General features: G+C 31.3%; 1 protein-coding gene across 2 annotated transcripts; it reads left to right on the top strand.

Annotated features, from left to right (window-relative positions):
* The first annotated feature begins 1,762 nt into the window (after positions 1 to 1,762).
* On the top strand, positions 1,763 to 25,923 carry LOC118200029 (uncharacterized). Of its 2 annotated transcripts, none has more exons than XM_085819976.1 (2): positions 1,763 to 1,921; positions 23,898 to 25,923. In XM_085819976.1, exons 1-2 carry the CDS (start codon positions 1,907 to 1,909, stop codon positions 24,420 to 24,422), a joined length of 540 nt encoding a protein of 179 aa, XP_085676102.1. In that variant the 5' UTR covers positions 1,763 to 1,906; the 3' UTR covers positions 24,423 to 25,923. The 2 variants fall into 2 exon arrangements, with proteins under 2 accessions (XP_085676102.1, XP_085676101.1); XM_085819975.1 differs by lacking the exon at positions 1,763 to 1,921 and adding an exon at positions 2,039 to 2,077.
* Positions 25,924 to 26,439: the final 516 nt, after the last annotated feature.

The following is a 26,439-nucleotide window of genomic DNA, read 5'->3' as shown; positions in this document are numbered from 1 at the left end:
TTTAATGCGCCTTCATTGTTGACTTTTCCAGATTCTTTCGCAGTTCATACAAATGACTTTTCCAGCGGATTTATATATATACTATATATGTAACAGGACAGTAAGACAGTATCGAATCCCCATGACTTTCACAGCGTTTTTGATAACTAGATACGAATAATTTTCTTTGGAAAGATCACAAACATAGCCTTCCATCCATTGATTCTTTAAAGCGCCATTTTGCATGAAAACAAAAACTGTCAAGTAGCAGAGGATAATTTATACTTTCAAAAATATAGTTGCAGTTAAAAAAATTCCCAACCAGATATGTTTCTTATAGCAAAGCAAAATTGTCTAAAACGTGTACTAAGCCTCTGTATTAAATGGGACCCTCTTAATGCTTCGTATTCTTCTTGTTTCTGTTGCCTCTAGAGGAAGCAAAAATTAGCAGATCTTTAGCTAGGTATGATTAAACTACCCTTTCACAGTTTTTATTGAATAATTACAATTTTGCCAGCAGTATTAAACATGATAAATTAGCTTTTTTTCCGTCTAATTCAATAGTTCAAACAAAGCGCGATTAAAATCATCACTGTAAAAGTTTGTTTTAGATAACACTTTCTTTTTATTTTAATTCTTTTCTGTAATTTTTATTTCTTCCATTCTTACCAGAATGCAAATTAGATGAAGTTTATGATTTAGTGAGAGACAGAGAAAGAGCTTTGGCAAGCAATAGAAATGATTTATTTCGCCTATTGCTCACCAGTATGATGATAACAGTTTTAATCAAATTTCTCTAGAATTTTCTAATGATTAGAAGTCACAAATAGTTGCAGCCATTCAAATTTTTCGTTGTGTTGTAATACATATTTAAATAGTAATACTTCGGTTACTCGGAAGCTAGAGGTGAACACATTTTGATATAGTTGTAACTGCAAGACGTATTATGATTATCCCCCTTACGGAGTCCAGAAACTTTGCAGAGGGATTCATGACTAACTAATTACGGTTATGAATATTAGATTCGAATACACAAAAGTATTTTCCCATTTTAAAAAAGAATGACAAAAATTCCAGCATTGTGTATTTGAAATCAAATACAATGGCTAACACTAAAAGTTTTTATCAAAGCAAAATATTTACTGAGTCTTATTTCCTGTTTCAGAATTTGAGATAGGTTACGAGTCCCGCATTATAACAAGCGAGCAGAATGGCAGTAAAAGTATTGCATCATAACTGTGACCATAAAAATTTCTCGCCACTTCCGTATCAACAGAAAAATAAATTAATAAATGGGATGAAAAATGCAAAGAGTGATTATCCGGAAATCTTAATAAAAAAGGAAGGTAATTGACCTAAGAATCTTTACGATCTCGACTCTTGAAAGACGAAGCAGTTTCTTAATTTATATGCACTATTTAGTTAATGAATGGTGGCATCGCGTGAAAAACACCTCCAGCAAAGAACCGTAAGCATGCTACTCAAACTGATGTTCTTTCAACATCCTTCCTTCTAATTTCAATAATTATGTCCATCTCCTGATAAGTTTATTAGCTGATCACGACTGAAAGCGAAAGTTCTTAACTCTTCCTCCCCGATCGGTTCATTTACCTGAGGTGCCAACCGATCGACGAAGTGGAACTAGGACAGCAAATTCGAAACTGGCTTTGATCGGGTACATAGACACTCACTCATAGGTGAGCACTGGTTTTCCATGTAAAGGGCGGGAAAGTAAGCTCAGGTGGGTAACTGGAGTTCTTTCGGCAGAATGGGGGTCAGACAGAATCCGTCCAGAGCCCAAGGGAAAGGTGTAGGCCTCGGCGATTGCGAAACCTTTGCCCTCGAAAAAGAGGATGGTATATAAACTAGAGGCAATACCGGTAACCTAGTTTTTTTATAAAGCGTTCAGACTTGACTGCGAGCAAGTATGGTGCTCAAAGTGGTGAGTGATCAGTTAAGTTCCTTAATTAACTCATAAATGATATTCAGATTAAAGCATATTTTATACTGGATGTTTTTTAGACTCATGCTATTCCGTAAATATTTCGGCTTGGGTAATTAATATGTTCTTAATATGTTACGATGGGATGATAATATTGTAAGTATTTTGTGGAAAACCCTCATGAAAATGTCTTATGGAATTCTATAAAAAAAATCCAGTGTTAAACTTCTTTAGAATCATTTGTAATTATGCCCAATTTTCCCCAAACTAGCTCAGAGCTCTATTATGGAACTGTATAAAACTTCAGATCTAGAATTCTGTAGAGATATGTATAGTAATGTACCTAGAGGCGTCTCCGAGAAACCTAAAAAATTAAAGACCTCTTTCACAGTCTTTGTGTTTCAGCTGCTTCGTGCGAGAGAAGATTTTCAAAGTCGAAGATGATTAAGAGCTGAGCCAAGAAAAAATAGCGGTTTGGCAATCCTTTCCATTGAAAATGCAGTAACTAAAAACATTAATTTTTATGAGCTATAAAAATGTTTTAGAAGTCAAAGATAGCAAAAAACAGTTTTAACTTTTTTCATTGACAAAAAAGTTAAAAACACTTTTTTAAAACATCAAAAATGGCATATTAATAAGCTGTTTTAAATATATGTTTGTCTGATAGCAAGTTGGTTTCTGTTCAGTCTTATTTTTTTTTTTCAAATCATTTTGTCCACTTAATTTTAATTAAACAAATGTTAATTATATGTTTTGTGTAGAAATTTTGTACGGCGATCATCTCAATAAAATGCCTTACAGAGATTTCCACGCCGGGCTTCCATAGCTGTAGATATGCCACTGGTTATGGATAGAAATTCTATAGAGCTACAGGAAAATTTTCTAGAGAGAATTGTGATGCGATTCAAGAGAAATTTGTACACGTATCACGTATAGAATCATATCTAATATGTATTGCATCAACTAATATAATTCTATTGAAAATACTAGATTTAGTTCGTTGGAATACTGGGAAATTTTAATATCGTTTTTAATTGCAAAAATATTTAAATAAAAAAATACATTTAAAATAATTGTTAAATTTAATTAAAATTAAGAAACCATTTCTTTACCGAGGATACATGTACAATAATTAAAAGCATTAAAGCCATGAATTAAAATTTTATAATTTAAAGCATAAATTTAATTTTTTTAAAATTAATGTTTACTTATTTTACGTTTTTTACAAGATTTGATTTTTGTATTACAGTTTTTTACAAAATTTGATAATCAATACTGTACAAAAAATTGCACAAAAAAATTTGTAAAAACTCAGAAGCTACAAATCCTTAAGCTAGAGAATAAAAGGTTCCCATATAGTAGTTCAGCTAAAACATTTGGATTCATTACAGTTTGAAAATTTTGCAGCTCCTACAGAATAACTTCCAGTGAAGGCCTTATAAAATTTCTAGTGTATTTTGCAGAGCATTATTTCCGTAGAATTGCATTCTGTGAAAGTTTTATAAAATTTCTGTTCACTTTTATGGAACAGCATTTCTGTAGAAGATTACCTACAAAGTCCTACAGGAATTTCTATAGAGCTGCATAAGCTTTTCTAAAATTTTTTGTAAGATTTGCCCTCGAGGCAAGTTGAGCAAACAGCTCATCAAAAAAAAAGTGTTTTTTCAACACGTTTCTGAAGGCATTTATTTTTAAATATTTAGTTTTTAGTCTTCTGAGTTTCAAATATCAGAAATAATTTGTTAGAGCTGCGTTGTTTTTATGATGCTTATAGGAAGCGCTTTTCCATTTTTTTTTTTTTTTTTCAGTTTTCATCATCAATCATTTGATAAAAATGGCTAAGAAATCTTTCTACTCCAAATTCTGTTCATAAAAAATAGCCTATTATTTTATTGGTATAAAAACCAAAAACTTAGAAATCAATCTTCTTTTTTTCAACTGGAACCAGCTGCGAACGTTCCACGAAGAAATCTTTATTTGTCAAGGTCAAGGTTTTGTCTATCAGCATAATTTTTTAAGATACCCTTTGCGTCTAACATAAACTGAGTTCATTACCGCACAATTTTTATCTCTGCTAGCAGTCGTCATTTACAAAGGATACGTATAAATATGTTTAAAAGGTATGAACATGCTTTGGTTCAGAAAAATTTACTTTTCCAGTAATCTGAAACTAAGCAGGTGCAACAGTAGCATAAGACAAAAATTATAGAATGTTGAAGACTCTGAAATATAGTTGATGAGCTGCGAACCAGCTGCGAACGTTCCACGAAGAAATCTTTATTTGTCAAGGTCAAGGTTTTGTCTATCAGCATAATTTTTTAAGATACCCTTTGCGTCTAACATAAACTGAGTTCATTACCGCACAATTTTTATCTCTGCTAGCAGTCGTCATTTACAAAGGATACGTATAAATATGTTTAAAAGGTATGAACATGCTTTGGTTCAGAAAAATTTACTTTTCCAGTAATCTGAAACTAAGCAGGTGCAACAGTAGCATAAGACAAAAATTATAGAATGTTGAAGACTCTGAAATATAGTTGATGAGGAAAAAAAATATAAAATAAAATATAATAAATAAAAAATCGTCTGCAGACCTAGCTGTTAAATACAGCGAATATTTAAATATGGCAGAATTCTTATATGAAGTTGAAAATCTGAAGAAGTTTTGCATTAATAGAAAGATTATCGATATTCGTGTTCGTTTAATAGTTTATAGTGTTCATTTCTTATTCTTTCAGTTTCAGTTGCGTCTTCTGAAATAAGTTTCAGCAGTTTAATTGAGAATTACATACTATAATCAACTTCAACACGAAACTGCAGAGAGCGTTTACACATTTTTAGAAAGATTTGGGGCCGTTATTTAATGTTTAAAACGTAGAGAGTATTTTTAAATGTTCGCTCTGATGGTCGTTTTTCTGGACTATAAATCTCCATCCTGATTTCCATGCTAGAAGGGATTTTCGTAAAATTTCCAGGGATGTTGATTTCCATTCCTCTTCCACTTCCATCAGTCGTGATGGGTTTGAGCTTAGAAAGAACTGTTTTCAAGAGACCAAAGGCACAATGTTCCATGAATGAAACGTCAGGAGACTTGTCAGGCATACTTTGAAAACGCATATATGCAATACCTATCTGAGTTTCCTTTCTTTTTTTTTTTTTTAAGGAATGAGTTGGTACTTTATGAGGTTTGACTTGTTGCTTTGTCTCGATGAAGTTTCACTTTTGATAGTAATTGGGATAAAGAAATTGAATTTTTTTAACAAATATCGAACGTAAAACTTTCTCTTGGCATTTCCTCGAGTTGGCTTCAACAATTTGTTTCTTTCTTTTTATTTTCGGCTTCCCATTATAAGAGAATCTTGCTACAATCATAAACTCCTTATTGAAATTTTCTTTGCATTGACAGCACCAGATTTTTGCATTTTTGTCTTTTCGTTTCCGATAATAAATCGACTTTTTTTGCTGCAGTTAAATCCGCGCTTCATCAAGGGTCTAAGGGTCTGTCACAATGTATTTCCATTTATCTTCCTGCTAAACAGTTTTCCTACAGGGTTCTACAAATTGTTCCGCTTTGAGCCACATGCCTCGGCAAAAGCTGGTGAACATTATGTATTTTAGCTCTTTTAAACTGTAAATCTTCGTTTATTATTTTATTTCTTGTTGCTACAGACGTCTTTGAAGACTTTGCAGTTGCGTTTTGTGCCAGCTAATGTTCTCTTGTCAGCAATGATTTAACTTTAGAACCATTAGAAGCAAACAGAACATATGTTTGCTCTTCTCATTGTTAAAAAAAGGCGTCACGTTTAGTCACGAAATTTTCAGCACTGACAATTTTTTACCCGAGTGTATACACCTAAAAGCCAGAATTTTGAATTTCGAAATTTTTGTAAAGTTTACTTTATGTTTTTTGCAAGTCTGATGAAATTTTGACACACAAATTGAGCAATTAAAAAACAATATATTGTCTCTTGGCAAAGTGTATGATATTTACCTTTAAAATTTTATTAGAAAAGTCAGTGATTTAAAAGAACTGTGCTGTCACTCGGCAAAGCGAAAATTTAATTAAGAAACTCACTCATAAGAACATACATCATAAATTCCAAGAATTAGCCTTTTTTACTCTATTGCAGATAGCAAGAGTCAGGTTAACAATATGCAGTGGAGTGTCCATTAAAGACATTTGATTTTCCTTTGTGTGAAGACAGCCAGTTGACTCCATAAATGATGTTAATTGTTACAAAAGAAGAATATTTGCTGGGTACACGTGCTATTCTTGTTAATCCATTTGAATCGAATGATGATTTGAGGATGTTCAATATTATAAAAACAGTGAACAGTTTTGGAAATGTATTTTTTCATCGTTTCGATTTTTTATCGGTAGGTATGTAGAGACATTAGGATTTTTGATGCTGAAAGACGTGAAAAATGAGCAGTGCCCTAGCCGGGACTCGAACCTCGAACCTCTCGAATACGCACTGAGTGTGCTGACCATTACACCATGAAGGCATGCTAAGAAGGCGGGAGAAATACCTTACATACTCTCCCTTTTAAAGGCCGACTGGGGTTTTTCGGGGATCCAATTGCCAAATCCTGGGTGGAGAGAATCATCATACACCACCCTTTTAGTTCGGGCGCCACTGTAGAGTCATTAGGTTATTTCGAAGTAGGAGACATGAAAAATGATCAATGTCCTCTCCGGGACTCGACCCTCGGACCTTTCGAATACGCGCCGAGTGTGCTGACCATTACACCACGAATGCATGCTAAGAAGGCGGGAAAATTATCTTATAGGTAATGCTCTATTCATTATATAAACTAAGAAGCGTTGGCTATTTCTCTAAGAGCTTTATTTTGCAGAATTTGAATTTTATATAGATTTGCTTTTGCAAGATGTCCCCATACAGGGAAGGCGTACGGATTATTGCTTTATATAATATCATTTTGTTGAGAAGAGAAAGACTGTTGTTTTCCGAAAAGAAATCTTAAATTAGTTACCGAAATGTTAAATTTATTTTTGAATTTCAAAAAGCTCAGCGAGTGGGAAAAAAATTGCCTTGCCATTGTCCAAAGTAAAATATTTTTATCTCCCATTGGCCATAGTGTTGACATTCGGCAAAGCCTAAGATATTTAAATTTTTCCTGAAAGTTAAGCTGTCTGCTATTGATTACTGTATAAGTAAACTGTGTAAGCGATTTAAAAGTAATAAACGCAATTCTTTATCTCTATAATCATTCATTATTAACTGGACCCATGAAATTGCATTAGCTGAACTCATTAGAATCGTAATAATTGTTATCTTTCCTACAATAACTGTTTTAGGTAGCTAACCACGCAAGCGCCAAGTTGTTGACATAACAGCAATAAATGTGCAGTATAATTGCTTATTTATAAATACATTTGAACCAATTTACGTAATTGTTAAGTAGATAAGAATTATATATGAGCCATTGTTTCACTGTATTCTTTTTTATCATTATTTTGCCCGTTAAGGATTCAGAAATACAATCTTACATATGTCATATGTAAGTTTGACTTTTTTTCCATATTCCCCCCCCCCCGTCAGTTTTACGAAGCAAACAATTTTTGAAGATTTTTGAAGATTTAAGTGGGAGATATATCTTAACCCTACGTGTTAATTATTTATGTATTTATTTATTTATTTATTTATCTTCTACCCGGAATAAGAAAGATGGTTAAAAAAGACACTTCTGAATTACTTAAAAGGTGTTAGTAGATATTTCAATTAATAAAATCTTAACTATGTATAACGCTTGATAAAATGTACGTTTTTCATATACTACAAGAAAGAAATTATATTTTAAGTGTTTGTTTTTTATTTAAAAAATGTTTTTAATTTAAGAATAATTAAATTTTCATTTTTTTTTTTTAAATTTTTATTATTAGTCCAAAAGGGCTTTGTTCCTGAAGGACTATTGATTCCGTTTTGTGATTTTGCGTGGCATCACTATAAGATGTGTAATCACTTTTCAAATTGTTGCCACCAAATGTTAGAGTAAAGAGAGAGTTTATTTAAAGAAATTAAATAATGAAGAATCTGCATAATTCTCGCATTGTGATAAAACAACGGTACCGAGAGCCGTCCAATTTTGAATGACGTAATCCTACTGCAAATATAGACATCTGAAAACCCAAATTTGAAATTTGGAATTTGTTTTATTATTTATTTCATATTTTGTAAACCTTTTACGAATTTTTGATTAACAAACACAACGATTTAAAAGCCAGCAATGGCAACACTCTTCGGGGGGGGCCCTTTTTTTTTATCTCCAGCACGAGGAACTGTGTATCGGAAATTCTAAAGATATGCTCATTTTAAAATTATTTTGCGACATTGCTATTGAACTGAATTTTATGGTTTAAGCGCAAAGAACATGGTAAAATAAAGGTAACACACGTTTTGTGCGACACAAAACGTCAAAAAAACGCCCCTTTGGACGTCATTTAAAATTTGAAACCTTTCAGGTTTTATTTATTTGTTTATTTTATTTTTATTTTTATTTTTATATTTTTTAATTTTTTTTAAATTTTTTTTTTATAAAATACCTTTAGTTGTTCCCTTTGGACAAATTAGTGCATAGTATTTTCCTGATATAATTCAAATAATGTCTGGTAATTGATAAATTAATGATATGTATGAATAATACTTTGATTCTAAAGAAAGAATTTAATGATTTAATGATTTAGATCAAACAGAACTCAAATAGGTAACAAAACCAATAAAAGAAAAAAAAATGATTATTTTATACGCTAACGAAAATATTTTATAAACCTTGATTCACTATTTCTGACAGCGCTTATAAGTTTTAAAAAGAACTCTGTTTAAAATCTACTTAAAAATCTGTTCTGCATTAAAATTCATTGCATTCAGCCTCTTTATTTTAGAAATAAAGATTTAAGCATACATACAAAAATATGTTTAATATAAAATTTGTAACATATTTTTTAAAAATGCACAGAATGTGTTAAAACAGAATATTCGACTTTTTTTTCTAGATTCAATTTAGCTTCTGCAAAGATGAACTAAATAACGTACTGTTATAAGAAATATAAGTCTTAAAAATAAGTCGCTATCTTAAAAATTGTTTGTCTGATTCACAACGAAGATGAGCTAAAATGTTATCTTACGCTTTGCTGAGCGAAAACCCACTGCCGCGTGGAAGATAAACGTGTTTTAATTAGGGCAGTGGCAACACGTTTCTTTTAAATCTCGGAGTTTATTTATTAATTCGAAAGATACATGTTACATTTTTTCTAGTGGTAACACTATTCTTTTAATAGCTTAGTTCCCTGATTAAATTTGAAACATAAATATCTTACATGTTGCAGAATGGCAACACAAAGCTTTTATATCGCTGAGGTTTTAATCAAAAGTTGCTTGAATTCGCACAAAATATCAAATAAATATTTTTTTTTTTAAATCAAAATTTAAAATTGCGGTTGGGTAAAGAATATGTGTGTTCAAAATCTGGTGGATCTGTGAGTAGCTATTTTTCTGGAATGCGAGGAAATTACTTAATAACAGAATTAATAAATAATTAACTTAATAATTTAAATACTTCATTACTTAATAATAGGGATAAGATTCCTTTGCGCAAAATAGTAAAGATATTATTACACAGAGCACTAACTATCTCTTCTTGCTGCTATATATTATCAATGAAATACCAATAAAAATGTGAAACTAACCTATAAAATTTATTTTCATATAATTAGATTAGGATACATGTAGAATGCTTATCATCGCTTGGAACCGTTTTGATTTTAATCTCATCATCATTCCCATTGCAGACGTTGCTGTTATACAACTATAGTCTGCTACTTTAAAATAGAAACTTCAAGGCCATTTTTCACCACCCGGCTTGCCTCATAACTTGCCATATAGATGACTTGTGTCGCCTAATAACACTTTCCATTTCGGTATAGCGTGTTTTACTTCACGGATATCTCAGTCTCAGATGAGGCGCCGAAAATAAGTTCTGTGCGGTGATAACAACCGGCATTACGACAGCAAATGAGATGGGCTGCAAACGTCTTTGAAGTGCCTATTTTGTAGAAACCGACTTGCGCTACCAGCATTCTAAAATAGTTTTTATAAAAATAAATCAAAAAGTAATGATTCCAGCTAATTTGTGTAATTTCACGGTTTCATCTATTAAACTCTGTTATTAAATTGAAGAATCTGCGTATATGTATGTATATATGTATGTATGCATATGTATATATGTATTTTTAACCACAAATTTTGAATACACCAAGTCTTCCTTATAAACTTCCTCGAAGCTAGAATTGTGAATTTGTTTTATATTTATGTCACATTTTTTACGAATTTAATAATATTTTGATTAACAAATGCGATGATTTAAAAACCAAATTGCTCTAAATAATGAAAAATATTAAAGTATAATTTGTTAACCAACATCAAACCATGATCCCAATTTATTAAGAAAATTTGAAAAGAAGATTATTTTAAAAATATTTTTATTTAAATCATTAAACCGGAATAGCCTAATTTTCTATGGTATCTTATCAAAGTCAAAAATTGAAAATTTATAAATTATAAACTATAAGTTATTTCTTGATAACCAAGAGAAGAAAAAATACGATTGGAATGATAATACCATGAAGTCATCTAAAATAGCTTATCATATAATTCAAATCATTTGGTAAGAAATTTGTCATGCAGCAGCAATGTGAGTTCAAACCATAATAGCAATAATGCTAAATTATATATATATATATTTTAATTTCAGAAATACCTCTCACACCTTAGTTTTGTTAGTTTTTGACATTTTCCTAGCTTCATTCATTTACATTTTGAATTTTTGACTGTTCTTAAACAGACTAAAATTTTACAAGATTCTACGGAATTTTTTTCAAATTTTTTCCTCACAAACGATATTTATTCATTCACATTCAGAACTAAGTATCTCCGAAAATTAAGCACTAAGTTGTAGTTCTTCAGTTTCCTAAAATATTTTTCTATCGAGCAAAAATCGTAAGAAATTCAAATATCTTCGTATGATTCCTAACCATTTAACTATGAAACGTGTGCGGTCTTCCGTTGCACAACTTTTGTTTGCCAAATATCGTCGGTTGGTAATGCGTAATCGAATAGATATTCTCAATTATATCCACCGCTAAAATCGTAGAACCAGTAGCATAGTTAGAGGGCGGTATATTTTGGGGACAGCATTTTTCATCTAGGACATATTACAGGGGATAGTGATATGAAACTCAGACCAAAAGAACTAGTTTAGATTTATTGGATGATAGCAAAGTTCAATACGGTCATTTGTCTATGGGACGATGTCTTTGTGGAGGACCAAAATTTTTCACAAAGGTCTTAAAAACTGGAAACTGTTTCATATTCATGTTACGAAAAGGAATCATGCCTCAGATTCCTAATGTTTCCACCAGCATAGTAAAGAAAAGTTCTGTCTGGAGTTCTTCGTATTATATGTGAGTACAGAAATACATAGGGTAAATCATAATCCCCTCTAGGAATTTCAGAAATTTGCATTAAAATAACTGTAACGAAAACAATAAATAAAACATAGTATCACGTAAAGAATCTCTTTAAGTATGCACTTAAAGTAGGTTCCCTTTTATAGTTGTCGGTTTCACCGCTAGATGGCAGTCAAAAAGCTAATCGATAGCATAACGCAAATTTGACATGTTTTGGTAAGGATGCTGTTCCACGCAGTATGACGCACAATTCATTATTTACAAGATGTGTTGCCATTGCATCTATTGCATTTTAATAGATTTTTCAAATTAAAAGCAATCCGTTGTTAATTACATGTGGGCGAAATAATAGATTTAAAAGAAAAAATGCTCAATTCTTATTGATTTATACCTTTATTTATTTTTAAAACATCTCTAATTGATATAATTTATGATTAATCCATTTCTTATAATTTACAATATATCCAACTGATAATTTTTATAAATATTTTCCTCAGCATAATAATTAATGAAGTACTTTCTGATAATATATATTGCGTACTTTGGTACGAAATAATAAACTGCGCTACCTTTCATTTGTGAAAGGTGTCATTTTCACGTTTTGTAATGCTTTAATTCAGTTTTTAAATTAAAAATAGAACTTTAATAATTATGCATTAACGAATTGAGAGATTTAAAAGTAATATGCGTATTTCTTATAATTTATATTGTTATGTTAATGTTTTAAATAATAGATTTATATCTCTAACTAATGTAATTTGTGGTATATATAATTTCGATATAATAAGGTATGTTTATGGCAACATATAATGCGCATTTTGGTATCAAATAATAATATTTTATGCTTTGCAAACAACGTGCTAATTACACTTATCCTTTTTCTCTGGATTATACCATGACTTCAAATACGAATTTTAATTTAAGAACCACGCGTAGCGGTAATATCAGTCTCAAACGCACATCTTCATCGTGTAGCCGTTTCAGTAATTTTGTTCTCAGTAGTTGACATTTTGCAAAATTAACATTTTTTTTTTCTTCCTGTATGCCATTCAAGGGATATTTCCGAAAAGAAATATTTCTAGCTACTATTCCGAAAGGTTACTTTACATTACAACCTTAAGAGCACTGCTGAATTTGCTCAATTTTGATCTTTTCCCGCTTATCATCAGAGAAAAACGTGATTCCTTTTCTCCCTGGCAATTTCAGGAGTGTGTCCTTGGTATTATGCATTACTTCATCTCGAGTGCATTACAAGCGATAAAAATCTCCAGAGCTCTAACCTGCGAAGCTAAAAGATCGTTTAGTGAGTTAATTTCTTCTTTGTGTTGCAACTGCCAGGAACTAACAATAAGTCATTTGATAGGAAGCAGGTGATTAGATTCAAACTCGAAAAGAAACAAACAGATAAAAAAAATCCCGCTCTTCAAGGACATATATGAAAAAGCGTTTCTGAGCTTGTGTTAAGAATTTGTTTGGCATACGCATAGAGTTATTTGCCAGATGCCCGAGATTTGACCCGAACAACTCTGGATTTCGAAATATGTCCAAAGTTGTATCGTGGATTGAAAAATGCCTGGAATTTTTAAATGAATGGAAACTGAAGTTGAAAAAGATGAAATTATTCATTTAAAGAAGAAGGGAGAAAACTGTACGAAACTCTAGTTTTCCAATTGGATGCAGTATTCTACAGTATAGTTAAGCATTATTAAGGTATATTTTAGTGTACAGTTACTTATTTTAGGTACAACTGAATAATTTAGGGTACAATTAGACCAACAAAAATGCATTTTAGAATGTATTTCAGTGTACAACTAAGTATTTTAGAATACAATTAGGTATTTTAGGGGAAATTAAGCAATTTAGGGTATGTTTTAGGAACAATTACGTATTTTAGGTACAATTTTAGGGTACAGTTTTTATAGGACTTCTGGGAACTTTCATTAATAAACTTCGCATTACCAATATCACCAAAATAGAGACTTATACTGAAGAATGCAGTCCATTTTTCAATAATTCTCAGCATTATATTAGTCGAGTTCTTATTTGCTTTTACGTTTTCTATTTTATTTATCTGCTTTTATTTATAATTTTGCTTTTATTTCTTCACATGAATCTTTGGCTTCTTACACTGACTTATTCCTTAAGACCTTCTTAGCATTAAAATTAATTTTTCGTAACATGCTTTGAAATAGCTTTCTTAAAATTTGCAGCATAACATAGCAGAATTCATTACGTTTATGATAAACTGTTTATAAAATTCTAACAAAAAGAGAAAAAATTCATAAAAAATTCTCAAATATATACAAAAAATATCAGCATTTAAGAAACAGAATTAAAACTAAAACCAAAACAATGTTTCGTGATTCGGGGGGAGGAAGAAAATTCGTGAAGAAAATTAAAAAGAGTAAGGTTACAAAATTCAAAAGAGTGAAAAGTTTTTTATTACTAATAAATTATACCTGACTGATATTCGAAACATTTTATAGTAACTAAACAAGTTATCGTATGAGTTATTTTTCTTCTCAGCTATCCAAGGCCTGTATAATCCTATATAACATTCAATGGCTTATTTAAATAATCTAAATCCTATCTATTCTTTGCAACTGAATGGAATTTCCTGCCTATACGTACAGCGATAAAAAGAAGTTTCAGTTGAAAAATCTAACATTTAAGATTCGATTTAAAATTTTTAAAAAATTTCGTAAAGGATTAAATTTGAAAGTTAAATATCTTACGCTGTTTGGCTAATGGCAACAGGCTGAAGCTTAGAAAATAAATGTATTTTATTTCGAACAATGGCAACACATTACTTTTAAATAGGAGATGTTGATTAAATTCCAAAGATAAATATGTTACACTTTGCGAATGGCAACACACTGCCATTCGCAAAGTGTAATAAATGTTTTATTTCAAGCAGTAGCTTTTAAACAACGGTACTTTCAAATCGCTGAATTTTTTTTATTGAAAATTCATTTAATTAGACAACAGTGTTAAATGAATCACTAGCATTTAAGCTTCACAAAGACACAAATGAAAAGCATGTTTTAAACCTAAAAGGAGACATTATTTTCTACATGGGATTCGGCGTTGTTCATCATAAACGGTGTGTCACTTTTCAAATTGTTGCCAGCAAATATTATTGCTCTTTATTATTTTTAAAGAAATTTAATAACAAAGAATCCGCACGTACGTATGTATGCTCCTTGCATCGTGGAAAAAACTATGGTATCTAGAGCCATCTAATTTTGATTAACGCAGACCTTCACTCGAACATGTGCACCTGGAAAACCCAAATTAGGAATCTGGAATTTGTTTTATTACTTATTTCAGATTTTATAAAGCATTAATTAAATTTTAATTAACAAACTCGACGACTGTTCCAAATAAAACATTTTTATCACCAGCGCACAAGACTGTCGCATTCGGAAAACTGTAAGATCCTGCTTTTTAAATATTAATTAATTAAAATTTAATTAATTAATTATTTTTATTTTAATTAACAAAATGCGTTCTGTGAAAGGCAATGTTGTAAAGACATTAGGTTTTTTTTCCGGGGGGGGGAGAAGATGAAAAATAAGCAAGCGCTTTCGCCGAGAATCGAACCGCGGACCTCTAGAATATGCGCCCAGCGTCCAGACCACCACACCACGAAGGCATGCCAAGAAGGCGGGAGAAATACCTTATAATGTGTTATAAAATAAAATACTTTTTCTTTCATGTGCCAGCGTGTGTTGTCATTCAGTAAAGCCTAAAGTACTTGCAAATTTAATCTGGCGGATTGGTTTAGTAACTAAGCTATTTCAAAACAATAAACACGGTTCTTAAGAATATTTTTTCTACTTTTGAATGTGATTGATTTAAATAAACACGCATTAAAAGCACAAAATGTCTAATTAGAAATATTCGATATTTTTGCGGAATTAACTCTCATTAAAATCATTATATACTTTATTCATGGACTCATTAAAATCATTATATACTTTATTCTTTTCTAAAATCATTATATATTTTTTTTCTTTTATGCGGTTATATTTATGCGGTTATATTTTTTTCTTTTATGCGGTTTTTTCTTTTATGCGAGCGGCTAGTTCTTAAAGAAATAATATACCGAATATGAAATAAATGTATGACATCTCTAACACTCTATCAGAAATTCTAAAGATATGCTGTTTTTAAAGAGTTCGTTATTTTGGGTGTAGAATTGAATTTTATGTGGCGTAGGTACGGAAAATATGATATTTAATAATAAATGTAACACATAAAAAGTTAATAATAAAAAGCCAAAATTTTTTTAACTATCTTACTAAAAAAACTGAATATTGATATGATGAAGAGAGAAGACTCAATGCAAAAATGTAAGCCAACATTTAACACTGCATGGGTAATTTTAAACGTATGCTGTGTAGCTTTTGAAAATTTTGTGATTTTGCTGTTGAGCTTTAAGTGCGAAGATTACGATGCTTAAAGCTAAAAAGACAAAATTAAAAAAAAAAAAAAAAAAAGTTAGCTGAAGTAAGTGCAAGACTAGACTTATAGATTGCGATCTCAGCGAGAGAGTAAAAAATCTTAACAAAGCATTTTGGGCTACCGTTAAAATCTGAAACTCTTTCAGATTTTTTTCCTACCGTTACCACTTATTGTTTTTAACGCAGCATTCTATTTTAATCTAGTGCGCTTTTACTATTTGTTCTGTTGCCACTCAGTGTTAGCAAAAAAATGTGCATCCAGATTGAACAATGGTATTTAGTCAAAACATTACATCATTACATTAATTATATTTTGACAAAAGGCTGATAAATGTTGCAAAAGCTATGAAGGTAAATCTGCAAAAGATGTCAATAGCCGATTTACTGGAAATATGACGTCCAATGTTAGCTGAAAGGAAGGCTTGTCAGGAAATGTCATTCACTAATTCTGAAAACCAGATAAATCCTAAAATAAGATGTCAGACTTGACATTAAAACTCATGTTATAGCCATCAACTTCAAGCAAAAGTTTTCAGTGGAAAATTTAAATACCACTTTAAATGTCACATGATACTTGTTTAAAATGCAATGAGAAAAATTTTTAAGGAAAACTATGAGATAATAGTCCTCATATAAGAGAATAGTAATGAGTAGGAACTAGCAGTTTTACGAGTCAGTAATCACTGACTCGTAAAACTGCTCTTTGAAAGTTCTCTTTAGAGTTCTAAGTTCTTTAGAGAAATAGGTCATTCAAAATGATTGCCCTCAAGACACATATGACTGCCTCTTCACGAAGCATACTGAAAATAGTAAAAATAACACCATAATTTGATTATTAAAAACTGGTATGGATCTATCTTCTTCAAGAGGCAATATTTAACCAAAATGGTTTAGAATTCTCTTTCAGAGATTGAGTTACTGCTTTGTATTTGATTTGCGGAATACTTTGTTCCTCGAAAAAGAACAATCTATGCCAGATTTCTCTCGGAAATGCACGGATTTTTATCTACAAAATTCAACGTAAAAAACAAAAAATCCAAATTTTAATATTCGCTTTGGTTTGAATCCTATATTCATTTATTTGTTCCAAAGCAGTGTAATCAGACGTTCAGGATTGGCCTGCACAGTCCTGGACTTATAATTAAATCTAGCTCTGGGCCCGAGACTGATAAAAAGATCCGAAATTTTAAATGAGAGAGATCGTTCATTAGTTAGTTATGATTTTATTAATTAAGCATTGGAAAAAAAATATTTACAACACAGCGTATGTGTATTTCATAATTCATGATGCAGAGCATATCTTTTAGAATTTCCAAGAAGTTTGGTTCCAAAAACATTTTCAGAATAATAGAATTTACTGCATATTTACTGAGTACTTCAGGTTAAGAAGAAAGAATTTTATTGACTGCGAACGGCATTTTCTTTTCAGAAACAAGTCGATTACAGCCATCATGTAAGACTATGTAACTAACAAGTTAAGGCTTTCTAACCATTGAAATTAAATGTCCATAAAGTGTCCTGGATTACCACTCATTAAATATACTAACCCTGCCTAAAAATAATACAATGTGGTACTAATAAATAACCTATCTTTTTCTCATTTGACAGCTAGCTAAAAGATTAAAAGGATATATCAGCTTAAGAAATGTGCAAAAAGAAGTTCAGAAACACTGCGTCAAAGTATAAACTGCATCAATTTTCTCTAATATTAGCTTTTCCTATGCTTCGTATAAAGGTTTTATTTTTAGCCACCTCCTTTTTTCCCACATTCTAGTATTTTATTCCGAAGACATTTCAAGGTTACGTCTGTCCGGATTTCTGGTTTTGTGCACCTGTTGCTGCACCTGCCTAGCTACTGCAATGACTTCGTTCACTTCTCGTGATTATATGCACCAAATAATCTTGCGAATAACCTCTTCATGCATTAAAAATATCAGCTACAGTTATTTTATCACGGATCATATTGCAGCAATTATATATTCTGTGCATTTTGTAATTAAACTTCACTTTGTGTTACGAAGGTAAAGAGTTAATACAGAGTTTCCCAAATTTTTGGCCCAGAAGGGCTATTAGTCTCGAAACGGCATTATCTACCAAATATTATCGCCCTGTTTTATATTTAAAGAAATTAAGTAATGAAGAATCTAGATGAATGTATGTATGTTTCTCGCATTGTGAAAAAAACAACGGAACCTAGAGCCATCAAATTTTGAATAACCTAGTCCTCCACCCGCGCATATGCATCTGGAAGCCCGAATTTTGAATTCTGTATTTCATATTTTATAAAACTTCAATGAATTTTTAACAAGCTCAACTATCTGAAAGAGAGCAGTGGCAAAACTGTACGAATTAAAACATTGTTATCGCCAGCGCGCGAGACTGTATATCGGAAATTCTAAAGGTATGCTGTTTTAAAATATTTTTAGCTGAAAGGAGAGTTAGCCCGAAAATGGAAATAACGCGTAATGTAAATTCTGAAAGTTTTCAGTTTTTTTTTTAGGGAACGGCACTCTCTCTTTCGAGTTTGTTCGCTGCGCCGCTACAAATAGAGTATATTAGATCAGGGGTAGTCAACCTTTTTATATCTACCGCCCACTTTGTAAGCAGTAAAATTCGTTTACCGCCCACCAGTTTCGCAGTTACTAAATTTAGCTTGAACGCAAAGTTTTTTTTTGGGGGGGGGGATTGGAGACTTAGTAAATATATATATATAATTAAATTATCCGTTTGTTTATATTTTGCTCATATTTATAAGAGACAGAAAATTTATTTCCCACGTAGCTAGCCGGGACATCGGTTCCATCGAAACTGCTTCAGCTAGGAGCCGTTCTGTGATAGGAGAAGAAGGAATTGTTTCTCGGGAAAAATTTCTCCTAGCCTCACGCTTTGTTAAGATGTGATCATCCCATTATGCGCTCTAAAGTCACAGAACAACACCTAAGAGAAGTGGCAAAGCCTTATAAATGTATGGAAACAGGAGATGCAAGCGGGAGAACGGACTTTTATCATCGGATAGACAAAAGCCTCTACTGCCCAACGTATTAAGGCTTAAATCGGCCACTAGTGGGCAGTAGAAAATAGGTTAACTGTCCCTGCATTAGATGAGTCTGAATGCCATCTGTAGATACTGACTGAGTGAGTGAGATTTTTTGGCGCAAAACCAAAAATTATTATAATGCTCCAAACACGAGTTAGATTAAACCATGAATGAATGATGCTTTGAAATCGCTTACCAAATCCAGAGGATGAAATCATATGAAAGCAAGGTAAAAGCACACATTAAAGTACAATACACAATTTTCAAAACAGATTACATTAGATAATAAAAGCCAGTCTCTTTTAAATAATAAAACAAATTACAATTGACCGCTCTTCCGATTAAACGGTCGAGAGGTGAGTCACAGCTATTAAAATATTTCTGATGAAGATTATTAAAACTTCGACACTCAATTAAAATATTACGAAACATATACAAAGTGGGCGGTAGATAAACAAGCATAAAGTTTGACTTCCGTACGACAAAAATTGACCGAGATATTTAATTTTAAAATCTGAGATATTTGACGTCAATTTGCATTAAAAGATCGGTTTAATAAATAAATTAGAATCATTTATGGTTGATATGTTTCCCTTAAATAGTCGTATCATTCAGTGATATTCATTTGTGATTTACTAGTGGGTAACATTCTTTTAAATAATAATTTTGTTACACGTGCTACATTGAACGAATTTTCGCACAAGTAATTTATAAATTTTCAAACGCTAAAAATACGTTATTAATATTCTTATCAAGTTTTATTGCTTTAGAACCATTTTCTAATAGTCCTGCAAACAAGTCCATTAAAACAGAGATAATTTTATGCTCTAATTTATGCAGTTGGCAAAGTGCCAGGACCGAATGAACCTGCACACAAACTCTGTAAGATTCTATGAATAAGTCTGTGAGAGCTTTATACTGCTCATTACTTTTATCATGGTAATCTGAATAGAGAAGAACGTTATTTAATTTATTAACATCAGAAATCCTTTTCCAAGCTGATATTTTCACGAACTTTAAAAGGAAATATGCAAGGCAATTTTTGTCGATCGGGAGTCAAATTTTTTTTATTAAATTTTTTTTTTAAATGCGTAAAATTTTTCGAAGCATACGTTAGGGACTATATTAAAATGTTAAATTTAGTAATTTTTACAAAAAAATTTTTATTATTGTTTTTATTATCATTATTATTATTCATTTAAAAATAACCCTGAATATTTGCGTCATTTGAAGCATTTCTGTAATAGGAATATATGTCTATGACCAACGGAAGCCAACAAAACGTAAGGGTTTTTATGGGTATGGTCTATAAAGAAAAACGGATGATATCATTTTGAAAAGAGGGTTGGTGCTTTTGGATTATGGCAAAACACACGACAGCTATCTGCCTAATGGAAGGAATGCCTTCACGGAAGACTTTCATAAGGAAACTAGCTCGTATTTACGTCACACGTAGAGATCTCGCGCATGGATAAAATTACGCAGCTATCTCGCTCGCCTGAATTTGAACCCGAATCGAACTACCAGTGATCAGCAACCTTACCTCAGTGGCCGCTGGTGGGCCATACTATTTAAAAATGATTCTTTTTAAGATTAGTGACAGTAACATCTGTAAATTAAGTGAAAGTTAAATGTTTATTTCAAATACATTTAACCCATTAAACTTTTCATGTTCTTATAATGTTCACTTGCTTTCCACTATCTCCTTATTGCTCCTCGAATTATAAATTTCCTTCTAGATCTCTTCAAACGCCAGTGTTGTTGAAGCTATAAATTAGTATGTTCATTCCATGGATAATATTCATCGAATTCAGCTGTTCAGTCAGTGAAAGTAATAAAAGTGAATCATTAAACCGAAAAAAGTAGACCAGCAGCAGGTAGCAGGTGTAACTGAGACTTTAACTGAATACTAATGAGGAACTGACGAATAATAACTGACAGAGATTGAGAATTCATCAGCTTGTAACTGCTATGAGTTCCGGAAGTTTTAACAAGCGCGGTATTATGACTTGTGTGGCAATCAACGTCATTGGGTAAAAGATGACACGTGAAAGTAACTAAATAAATCATCGAAGCTAGCGTTTCTAATTAGCAATTTGTTGGCGATTAAGGAGAGCAGCTGTTCTGCTCTCGATTTAACATGAAATCTGCAGCCGGTTGAAGATAGAACAATGCCTGACTATATACCTGTAAAGCAGGATGTAAGATCTAATTAATAAAAATAGAACCATGCTTTGTCTCATTTTCTACAAATTTGTTTTTAAAATAGAAGAAAGAGAAGCAACTGGTTAAAAAATAAAATTTTAAAAGTTATTTGATTTGTTTAGGATGAAAATGAACACTTAGGAAACATAACAAAACGTTTATGATGGGAAGAACATAACCATTATGGCTCCGTGAAAAAAAAAGGAGTAAATATAAACAAGTTGTTGCCATATCCTAAGCTAAATTATTTACTGGCCAGTTCCTAAGCTAAGTTATTACTATTTATCATTCTTTCCCGAGCTTTCGAATCCATGATAGCTGATGCTCTCTGGATCAAAGCAAGAGATTAACTGAGTAGACAATTCTCTATATAATTCTTCATAAATATAATATAAGCAAAAGAAATAATATAAGCAAAAGAAATATTTTAAGAAAACTAGGTCGAGATGTCTTAATAATAAATGCTGTCATTTATTGTTTGGTAAATTTGTTGGAATCTGTTGAAATATTCTCTGGAATGAAACAGTACATTGCAAAAATAATGTTTTGAGATATTAATTCAAAGGAATGTGAAATATTTATTTTAAATGTACCATCACTTATGTGGAGAAGAGGTACTCAAGCCACATTTCTCGTTAAAGTGTTATCTCGATTTTTAGTTAAACTTAAATAGAATAAATAATATTAGGTTAATGTAATTTAATTGACTAATGTATTCCTAATTAAGTTGATATTTATACTCAACACTCATTTAAATACAGTTGTGATTAAATTATTTTCAGCACCTGAAATTAAGCACATGTTAAATCGAACCTGCATTTACAATAATCAACAGTAAACAGGAAATGAGGTCTTTTTTTTTTCTTTATTATTCATGATTTCACGTGATTTGGCAATTCTTTCACCAGTTTTTCACCTTTCTGTTTCAGCTCATCATCATGATAAAAATTTTAATGGTGTTTTAAATTAAAAGATTGATTAATGCATTGTATTGTGTTTTCAACTCTCCTTCCTCGACTGATTAAAGATTCTGTACTAGTTCAGGTCAATTTTTTCGCCCTTTCAAGAAGACAGATATGATGCTGCTGCAAAAAGCCCTCATGACTTCCAAGTTCATGTTGAAAATTCCATTTGAACCACACCACACATGCATTTGAACATACAGCACAAATTCTTTCTCTCTCTCAAGTTTCAATGTAATATTTTTCTGAATTCATCTTAATAGTGATGTGTAATACTATTAAGATACTAATGTATAGATGATCTATACTAATGTATAGATGACCAATTCTAGAAATTCTTATTTTCTAGCTTTTCATAAAATCTGGTAAGTTTTGGTAAGACTCTTTCCCTAGATGATTTCTTTACATAGCGTGCATTCCAGTTCTAGACAATGAAATGAAGTATCCTTGGCAAAAACTGGATTTTCACAATCTTTTCTTTTCATGCTGAATAATGTCTTCCCCAAATCCACCGATTTTACTTTAACTGGTAAGAGCTATCAAAAGAGATCTCATGTCTTTTTCTGTTCATGAACAATTCTATGGCACGCATCACCGAATTATAAAACCAGGTAGATGAACTCGAGAATGAGACAACTCGTTTTGTAGATAGTAAATGGTGAGGCAAATGTATGTGTGTTTTAAATTTCTAAGTTAAACAGCATTATCCAGGCCGATAATTTTACTCTTTCTTTTACATTTTCCATGTCATTTCAGGTTAGTAGTCTCAATATATTTATAAAGTTAAAAAATATTATTAATGGTTTTAATACTTGCTTCACATGTCTTGGCTATGTTTCCTTACGCCACGAAAATATGCTGATTTAGCGTAACCGTTTTGCTTGGAATACCATTTATAACAAAAATATTATTTCAATTTTGGACTTTCCTCATAGACCCAAGATGTCGAACTATAGTCATTTGGCTACAACCTATTCGTTAGGCTAATTCTTGAGTAGTTTGACGCACGTCTTCGTGCAGAAGTTGATCCAAACGTTCTTCATAAAACTCATTTGGCCGTCCAGAATAAGCAAGTTGTTGCAAGTCTTCGAGGTCGAAATTTCCATTTTTGAAATCGGCAAGCCAATTTCTTGGAGTTCGTTCAGGCATTGCACAGTCTCCATACACTTCAGAAATCTCTCGGGCAGCTTCTGAAGCATGGGTGCCTCGATTAAACGCAAAAATAACAAGGTGTCGAAAATGCTTTTTTTTTGTCGACTTGACATTCCATTTTAATGATCTGAAAAATAATAAAAATTGATTATTTTTCAGATAATTCAGAATTTATTAATTAAAAAAATATTTTCATAATAAATTTAAGTTTTCTTTTCCCACTGGCATTCTCGTATTTTAAAAACGATCTTTTTTTCATATTAGTTTTCACACTTTATTGCTTAACAATTTATTCAAAGTCTGTGATCCAGTTAGTCTAAAAACTGTGATGTGAGATATAGTTGTCTACAAATCACCAGTTGAAAATAATTAACACGTATTGAAGTTCTTCATTTAAAAGTCATGTTTGAAAGCTCAGGCTAAATTGCAAAGAATGATTTTTATTTGCAGCTTGAATTGTAAAATTTATCAGCATTTCCAATATATAGAGTCTATCATGACTTGCTAACATTGAGTAATTTTTTAGCGTATTAGAAAGCATGTACTTGGATAGTATTCATCCTAAATTACAAAAAGTCTGTAAAGAAATAAGGGATTAAAAAATTTAATATGATTCTATACAATTATCACAGCAACTGATACAAAAATTATACTTTTGCTGTTGCAGCTTTTATTGGTGGCATGGACCACAGCAGTTATTGGAGCTCCAGCAGCAGAAGCAGAAGATCTGGCAGTTGCCGAAGGACGCCACGTTCCAACTTATGATGCTCCCGTAGCTTATGGTCCTGCACCTGCTCCTAAACACGGCACTGGAATCGTAAGTTCTTATAACAGGAGAGGTTCTTATGCTCAGGCAAGTGAATACGCCAAACCTGCTATCTATGGCAGTAGCTATGGAGCACAGTCTTCCATCGGAGCCCCATCTTATGCACCAAGAGCATCCCACTATGATGCGCCACTTCAAAGATACGGAGGAGATATTCCAGCTTATGCTCCCCGACAAGAATACGGTGGTTATGGTCCTCAGAGGAACGAGTATTCTGCTCACTCACAGCGCCTCTCTCAAGATCCCCATTACGATCCAGCCAAGGATCCCGTCAGCCAATATGCGGAATACGTTCCAGTCAGAGAATATGCACCAAAAAGCCAATCGGATGGGTCGGAACTAAGTATCTATGGTTATAAGAAGTAATTCCAATAATTAATGCATCCAAAAAATAAGAATGTAACCAAAATATTACTAAGTTGAATTTTTTAAGAGGCAATGTCTTGATTAGGGAACCGAAATCTTTTTAAAAATTAGGCCGTTTAATTAATTAAGCCATAATTAAAACAAAAATTAATTAATTAAATTAAGCCATAATTAAAATAAAAGCCGTTTTAAATAACAGATAATGTTATAATTTTAAATTCATTAGAAGAATTTTAATTCATTTCAATGGATTTAATTCATATCAATGGAAACACAACTGAATAAGAGAGAGAAGTCTTATTAGCACCATAGTGGCATCGATTTTAAAATGCTTCAAAATAATTTTACCAAAGTGGTACATATTACCAAAGTGGTATATTTGCTTTGCGGATGGTAGCTTCTTTGAAAAGCGAAGTACAAAAAGTGAATTTGCATTTCCAGCTATTAAATAAAATATCGGCAAAACCCATCTATAATTAGTTATTTAAGCATTTCAGATTTGAAGTGCTTCAAAAAAGAAGTAACTTTAATATGTTTTGAAAAAATAAGCTTAACTAAGATTTTATTTTGACTCAAAAGTTCCTTGAAAATGTATTCCTCATAAAACTTACCTCATATTACAATTCACCATATAATCACTTTCCTAAAATTTTAAATATTTAATTCTGTTCGTATTCTGCCTTTCAAGAATAACAGAAACATAAAACAATTTAAAATCTTAAATATTCTAAAATAAAACGGTAATTTTTTAATTATATCTGGAAATAATCAATATTTACAGAATTAAATAATTTCTTATTTCAAAACAAACGCTATTTTTTTAACTAATTTTAGTAAATTCCACACTATTCTTAGTTTTTTTTTATAAACTAACATGTTTTGCAACATAAAACATTAATATTTTTGTTATTTTTCCCAAATATCTAATACTTTACTTCAGACGTGATTTTTTTCCCTGTTAAACAGTGCTATTCCTTGCTATGTTATTCTTTGCTATATGACTGTTAATTCTTGCTATGTTTGAAGCAAACTGAGCTGAATAATAGATAAACATTCATAAAAATTATTTTATAATTTAATTTTAAATTTTGCTTTATATTCATATTTAATTATAACAGCTTTTCTGTCTTAATCAATTGATAAAAAAAGTGTGATACAAAAACTGATTACATGTTTTAAGATAGTGTAAGATATTAATTTACATAGAAATATTTTTCCTGTACTTTACTGTTATAAAATAAAATTAACAATGAATTTTCGTAAGTAAACAGTAAAATAGCATAAGAAGGTAATAAGAATATCAGTATATTTAGTAATCGCTTACAAGTGACTTAGGTAGGAAATGGATGTATTTGTAAAAAGAAAAATATAGTTTATTGTTTATATGACATTATTTATATTGTAAATAAGATGTTCTTAAACAAATGTCCGTAATTGCTACTGATTTCAAAATGTGTGATTTCATGATTTTTCGAGCATGTAATAAAGTTGCAGAAAAGTCGGTCTCTGTTTCTTTACTTCAAGAACAATGTAGGATACAGGACAAACAAATTTCTCTTTACCTGTCTTAACTTTGCAACTTTTAAAACTGTAAGCAATATTTTGCTGTAAAAATTTAAACTGACATTTTGCATTGACATATTTACATAAAAATAGAAATTTTTATGCTTTATTATAATGTCAATAGAGTTACATTTCGTAATATTTAACTACACTATAAAACGATTGTGATGAAAATATAAATATAGTGAATGGATCTTCTACCCTTAGAAAGAAAGAAAACTTATACAATGAATAAATATAAATAAAATTTTACGCATAAACCCAGTGGCTAACTAGAAGGGAGCTGCCCACCTCTGGAGACACAAGTGGAGGCAACAATTTTCGCAGGAAAAATTTTTAATAGAAGTTAACCATGTGTATCTTCGAAGTGATACACATGTTAACATGGTTAATAATGATATTCTGAATTGCCGTAAGGGATTAAACTGAAGGAAAAATAATAGCTTATTACAAG

Source organism: Stegodyphus dumicola, chromosome 7 (genome assembly GCF_044657685.1).
Source record: "Stegodyphus dumicola isolate Sdum_Otavi_A_Nest chromosome 7, ASM4465768v1".
NCBI classification, from domain to species: domain Eukaryota; kingdom Metazoa; phylum Arthropoda; class Arachnida; order Araneae; family Eresidae; genus Stegodyphus; species Stegodyphus dumicola.
The sequence above is the reverse complement of the archived record's forward strand: the minus strand, read 5'-3'. Positions and strand labels throughout refer to the sequence as shown.

Bases quoted from the DNA above. Each gene is read 5' to 3' on its own strand.
- LOC118200029 (XM_085819975.1), top strand. From the start codon at position 2,054: ATGTTACGATGGGATGATAATATT. The intron at 2,078-23,897 runs GTAAGTATTTTG...TTGCTGTTGCAG, and splicing joins TACGATGGGATGATAATATT to CTTTTATTGGTGGCATGGAC.